General features: G+C 39.5%; 1 protein-coding gene and 2 long non-coding RNA genes across 3 annotated transcripts; all 3 read left to right on the top strand.

Annotated features, from left to right (window-relative positions):
• The first annotated feature begins 434 nt into the window (after positions 1-434).
• LOC139434026 (uncharacterized) lies at positions 435-1,698 on the top strand. Its single transcript, XR_011643428.1, has 3 exons — positions 435-469; positions 1,376-1,496; positions 1,627-1,698. It is a non-coding gene; the product is annotated as an uncharacterized lncRNA (long non-coding RNA).
• A 286-nt stretch (positions 1,699-1,984) lies between these two features.
• On the top strand, positions 1,985-4,017 carry LOC117447938 (G2/M phase-specific E3 ubiquitin-protein ligase-like). The gene is made up of 7 exons (XM_034084961.2): positions 1,985-2,171; positions 2,297-2,388; positions 2,789-2,836; positions 3,064-3,131; positions 3,215-3,307; positions 3,414-3,724; positions 3,833-4,017. The coding sequence occupies exons 1-7, from the start codon at positions 1,985-1,987 to the stop codon at positions 4,015-4,017; spliced, it is 984 nt and encodes a 327-aa protein (XP_033940852.2).
• Positions 4,018-4,247: 230 nt separating this feature from the next.
• LOC117448672 (uncharacterized) lies at positions 4,248-5,216 on the top strand. The gene is made up of 3 exons (XR_011643336.1): positions 4,248-4,334; positions 4,467-4,680; positions 4,792-5,216. It is a non-coding gene; the product is annotated as an uncharacterized lncRNA (long non-coding RNA).
• The last annotated feature ends 1,544 nt before the right edge of the window (positions 5,217-6,760 follow it).

Raw genomic sequence — 6,760 nt, 5'->3', positions numbered from 1 at the left:
TTTTATACCCCTTTTTGGGTCCTGTTGAAATAAAATAGTCATGTTTTAAAACTTGATTTAATAAAGTAATGTCAATCATCTTTGATCCCAGTGTGACACAAACAGCTTTGTTCAGTCTAAAACAATGTATAACCTAGAGACATAATATAACTGAAGAACATGTTGTGTTGCTGTTGTGTATTGTACTTTTATTCTCCATATATATTAACAGCGTAGGTGAAAATGTGGATGAAGCTACTTTTACGGTGGCCCTGAGAGGCCAGGGTGCTGCAAATAAAAGAACAATGCAAATAAAAAAAAACGCTGCAAATAAAAAGAAACAGAAACGCCGCGCAAATAAAAACGCCGCGATGCAAATAAAAAAGCCACAATGGAAGTGAATTACCGGGGACTATTATTGCTGATGCACATGCTGTTTTTTATGCGAGAGAAGAAGAAGGCTGGGGGATCTCCAGGAAACATCTCATCGGTAAGTTTATAATGTTAAAGTTACACAGGATGTAGATAATATCTGTCGCTGCCGTATTTATGACTTTAAATGACGTTATTTTGTGTGTGGGAGCAGATTATGTGTGTAGTGTATAATGTTAGTAGAACATAGCTTTGATCAAAACTGCAGAAAGCTATTTTCAAGTTGTTTGCTTGTCTGTGAAAACTGTTTGATTCTGCTCGATTTATCCGTGCAGCTTGAACCGTTTTAAATCTAGACTACACACACACACACACACACACACACACAGTATTCTTGCGTGTTTAACTGCCTGAGGCTTGTCTTGCCCTTGTCAGTGGGGAATGTCGTGATTATAAGACACACTTGCAATCCATGTTGGGATATTCCTTGTATTAAGCCAGTGTTGAAAGTAGTACTGATTAGTCTTTCCAAATGTGTTAGTGTTATTTAAAAACTAGTGCAGTGCCCGTTCGGGGCATGGCCGTTCAGAGCTTGTGCCCGTACTAAGCGGACCGATTGTTTGGCTCCCATAATTGCTGCTCGCGTACCCGATCGGAGCGCGTAGATTCGTCAAAAAATAAAGGTTTAGGGAAAATTAATCCCAAAAAATTCTAAATGAAGGATGCACATCATCGTGCAATCCGCAAGCCATATCCGAAAGCTTAGGTCGATCTGACAAACAGTCAGAGAGATATGCGAGCCACACACACACACACACACACACACACACACACACACACACACACACACACACACACACACACACACACACACACACACACACACACACACACACACACACACACACACACACACACACACACACACACACACACGTCTTGATTTATAGATATATAGATAGATAGATGTTCATGCAATTGAAGCGCAAAGCAAACTAATGATATTTTATTTGTTTTGTTGCAGGTCATAATGTATTGTCCTTTTTGTGGACAGCAGCAGCAGGCTTCTAAATCAGCCTTTTGCTGTTCATGTGGCAAGGACATCAAATTCCTGTGTGATGTTGATAAAACAGGCACAAGTGGAGGTAATTTTTATTTTTTTATTTTTTGAATTAGGCTTAGGCAATGTACACTATATTATGAGTATGGGTGAGAACACTGTATGTCTCTCTGTTCTTTGTCATTGACGATTGATTGGACTCTTATTTCAAGCAGAGGCTACAGGAAAAAACACACTGGAGTTATTTCGGACATTCCGGAGTGTAAAAGAGGAGGAGAGACGAGCAGGTTTTAAGAAAAAAAAAAGACCATCAAAAGACAACCTGAAGGTTGTGAAGGTACATTTTTTTTGCTGAGATATACTAATAATTTGCCGACAGTCCATTCTGTCATGTATTTATAGTGTCACTGAACTAGTTGAACATTCGCCTATTTCATTGTTTCTCTGTAGATTTCAGTAGGCCTTATGAGGCTGAAAGATGGTGTACTGAAGACTGTAAGAGGAACAGTACTTCCCCTTTTGATACGACCAGAGTCGGATGCGGACGAATTGCAGAGAGCTGCTGAGCAAAAAATGAAGACCTTCGACAGAAATGTACATGGCGGTCCCTACGTACTGCTCTACCCTGACGGTACAAAGATAACCAATATACCAGGAACAGAAGTACCCTTCACTCTAAACAAGTACAAAGAGGTAGTGGGGAAGGCCTACCAACGTATCACACTGTACATTTGTACAGCTGAAGATTTCTTTACATCTTGTAAGTAATTGTGAAATGAATTGCCAACCAAGAAGAGCTTTTTTAATGTATTTGTTTGTCAAGGAAAGCACTCTGTTGTTCTGAGTAGTCTAAAATCCTCTTATACCTGTTCTTGTATTTCACAGCTCAGGAAACCAGCTCTGAATCCAACTCATCGGATTCAGAGGTGATCATCATGAGTCCAACTTCTGCAGAATTCAATGCAGCTGATACATTAGTGAGTACTACATTTGTTGTATCTTAGATCGCTTATATTGTATATTCTATCTGGAAGTGAAAATGTTTCTAGATTTCACATAGACGGCATATTTTTACGATGAAACATGTCCCAAAATAGCATTTTTAAATTGCGGTAATTGTTGCAGCGTCCTGGCCTACACATATTTTACAAACTTAAGAAAACAACTTTATTTAGTGCAGATCGCTGCAAAATCACACCATAATAATTTGTATGTTTTTCACTGAAAGTGATAATGTAAGAAGGATCATTGCCCCTCTCGCAAATCACATACACTATCAGTCAGAATAATATAATTCAATATTTATGTTCAAATGTGTTAAGCTCTAGTTCTGTCAAATTTGAAGTGTCACACTGATATATTGTTTTTTACTTCCAGATATGGGAACCTGCAGATGGAGAGTCAGGCACTGATTCAGCAGCTCCGGTAATTGTGGCTCTTAAACATTGTCTATTGTTCACATTTAGCCTTGTCTGAAAATATTGTCACTCAATTAATGTCTTAAACTACATGAAATAATGTGTCACACTGACCCAGAGATCCACGTTTGTGTACATTAGAATAGTCTTTTCTTTCTAAATCAGCCCTCTGACAGCCATGATTTAAAATACTTCAACTTACCTGTCCTATCCCTGTTATGGTTTGTGATTCAGGTCTTATTTTCTGACTCACAAGAGGGCCCAGGAACATCAGGAGGTGTGCTGGAAACTGCGTGCTATAAGTATTATACTTTCCTTTCTACAATTCAAGTATGTTTTATATGAAAACATCAACAATGTAAACTTGTGTATGTCAATTTCTCAGCAAATATACTCAGCTGTATGCGCCCATTGTGATAGAGGATAAGGATGACTCAGACAGTGTTGAGTGCAGTCATGACATTCCAGAGGATACAAAGTAAGAGAAAAGTTACCCTTACTTCAACTGTGGTTGTTATTTTTCCTGATCAAAAATGTGTGCTATGGTGTACCATTTAACATGGTCATAATGTATCTGATGACAGGGTGGACCAGCAATCACTTTCTGAGATAACTGCAAACCTGGCCCTAGAGATTGACCATCGAGCTGTCAGCAGATTTAACATCTGTCGCTCGAACATCTGGGATGGAGCAGTCAGAGGATTCAAAAGGGCAACATTCTCAGAAAAGAAAGACATCCTGGTGAAGTCCTCTGACGATGAAGGGAGGTTTGAGGAAGGTCTCGATACAGGTGGCCCCAAGAGAGAATTCCTCTCCCTTCTCATGAAAGAGCTGAACAAACGGCCCATATTTGATGGACCTGTGGAGAGCCGCGACCTGGTCTACAATTCAACAGGTTCTGTTTTGTGTATAATGTTTTAAAAGAACCCATATTTCAACCTTGCAGTGTTTTCAAATGTGGAAACTGATTTAATATTTCTTTATTCTGCATTATCTTGGACAGCTATCAGAGAGGATGAGTATTATTTAGCAGGGAAGATGATTGCGGTGTCCATTGTGCATGGTGGACCTGGTCCTAATTTTCTGTCAGAGGATCTGGTCAGCTACATCTCAGGGCAGAGCAGTTTCAAGGCATCTGTTGGAGACATTACAGATGAGGAGATAGGGAGAGTCCTACAAGAGGTATGAGAAGGGTGTGACATTCTAGAATAGGTAAAGAGAGAGTTTTGTCCACTTAAACCATTCTTTCAAGATATACTTCTGGCATTACCATTTTTTATAATTACGTGTCATATTTTGAAATGTATGGGACTCTGTTATCTCTTCTTTTAGATTCAGAATTCACCCTCAGTGGAGATCCTTCAGGACTTAATGATACAGAACAGTGCCATGTTGCAGACTGCTGGGTGCTTCAGACATGTCAGGTCATGTGAAGAAAAAAAAACGATTGTAGAGGATTACCTGAAGTGGTACATAATCCACAGGAACAACACTGCAATCGAAAGGTAGGTTTTTGTATTTCATTGTTATTGCTAAAATAATTATGAAAAACGTGTTGCTGTTGTCCCAGTTTCTTGCTTACTTACTTCTACATGATGCACATGTATCTTTGCATGCATCTTTTAATTGTATTTTAGATTCAAGGCTGGACTTGAAAGTTTGCAGTTTCTGACAGCTCTGCAGCAGCATCCGACGGTCCTGACCCTGCTCTCTGTCATGCCGATGTGAAGCGGTCTGCTGCAGAGATGGAAAATCTGTTCCAGCCTGAATTTAGTCAACAGGGAAGCAACAGAAGGGCTCAGGAAGAGAACGCTATGAGTTACTGGGCAGACTATCTTCTCGATTGTGAAGGTTAGTCAATTTGCTCTTGTCTGATTTGTATACACACAGATTATAAAAGGTTCCGGTGTTGATGTAGATAGTATTTACTGTCAATTGATTCCAATGTTCTCTACTTTTTAGAAAATGACAGCTCAGTGACCTTGGAGGAGGTGTTAATGTTCGCTACAGGTGTGCCATGTGTGCCTCCTGCTGGTATGAGTCCTCTGCCACGCCTTCAGTTCCTATGTTCTACAACGTCAACATTCCCAATGGTGTTAAAGTTAATGTTGCCACACACAGTACACCGTCCATTGTTTTAATGTTGTGATGTAAGAGAGATGTGAGTATTTTTCATGGCAGATTTGTCCTATTTCATATCTAACATGTGAACAACACCACACATTTGTATTGTTATTGTATTCTCGTTAGGTAGGTAAGGTAGACCGTGGTTAAATCAAGAGTTCAGAACATGTGTTAAGATGTTTTACAAATATTTACATAAACAGTAAATAAAGACTGCAAAAGGCACCTTGTCGTGCAAATGTGCCAATTTTGTTTTGGCCATGTTATCATGTTTTTACATGGACTTTGTGAAAGAGTAAAGCTGAATGACTCTTCATTAAATGGTTTAAAAGTGTTTCGTAAGGACTTGTTTTTCTACGTATAGCATATATGTTACACACTCGCTACAAAGATGACACGGCTGTAGCTGGTTCACAAGATTTTATTCTCAGACCCACTGTGAGAACAGAAATAACAGTAGCATATGTGACTGATGCAATGAATGTTATTGTTGATTCATCAACTTGTACACACAAAAGGTTCTGGGGGTCTGGTGGGGCAATGTGTTCTACACTCCAGACATGTCATTCTGAACAGCAGCTGTCCAGTTCCCTGGTGGAGCCAACCCACTCCTTCTTTGCAAGTCCACAAAATGCATCTCCAGATTCTCATCACCACACAAATTGTACTGAGATGATGTTTGCATGATGCCATCAAAGTGGTGTAGGGCTTCCCAGGACACTGGAAATCCACACTCCCTTCCGCCAAACCTAAGACCAGTCATACATTGAAACATAATGAGTCAAGTGATTACAAATGGATCATTTAACCCCCCAAACATGCTAGATAAGCATTATAACTAAGACTCCATTGAGTCAGTTTTTCGTTAATTCATTCCTAAACAAAGAGCTTTGACTTGAGAAGTTAATGTCAGGTTGACAGCAGCTCTTTCAGTCACATATGGTCATTCTACTCACTTTCTAACACAAGGTACTTTTTGGAATTGAGTAAGATAAATCGACAGAATAGCTTTGGACATTTTGTGATTTAGGTTTTGTGTTGGAATCCATTTTTAGTCGTTTAAGACTTGAAATCATTTTTAAATAATGAGTTTTCAGACTAAATGAATCACGTTATTTATCAAGTGACAAACTTGTCATATTGGGCTGATACACCAAATGATATGAAGTCAGATATCTTTTTAAAGTAATATTACCAAACAATTGCAATAGAAACCTGTGAGGCAGGTGGTACATGGCATCAGGTTTGCCTGATGGACACTGAGACAGGCGAACAGGCCGGATGGTGTGGTGGTTCCACAGCTGTCTGTACTCATCGAGGTCTTTTTGTAAGATGCCCAGAAACACATATCGCAGCAGACACTTGTGCTCATGGCTCCCACTGAAGAGGTGCCTCTCTCCAAGGTCACCGAAGAGCTCGATCCAGAACTGAGTCCTAATGGTGGAATTCAAAACTTTTGTATTTCATGAAAAAAAAGACAACGTCAAGTAAAAAGTCACAATATTTCTAGAAATGTTGTGACTTTCTTGGTGCGCTCCTACATTATTTCATTTGGGAGCACATAAACTCCCTTGGGAAAATGTTAGTGTATAGCTCTAATGTAATTTCACAATTTTTTTCATCCAGATAGATTTAAAGTATTTGGGCACCTCTGTACTATACACACACACACACACACACACACACATTCTTGGACCTGACCTTAAAAGGCTATACCTTTGCTTTCTGAAGAAAGACCACCAACTCTCGATGCGCTGGTTTGCAGTTGAGGTACCGTACATGTGACTGAGGGCTCCTGCAAAATCAT

The sequence above is a fragment of the Pseudochaenichthys georgianus genome, chromosome 6 (assembly GCF_902827115.2).
Source record: "Pseudochaenichthys georgianus chromosome 6, fPseGeo1.2, whole genome shotgun sequence".
NCBI classification, from domain to species: domain Eukaryota; kingdom Metazoa; phylum Chordata; class Actinopteri; order Perciformes; family Channichthyidae; genus Pseudochaenichthys; species Pseudochaenichthys georgianus.
The sequence above is the reverse complement of the archived record's forward strand: the minus strand, read 5'-3'. Positions and strand labels throughout refer to the sequence as shown.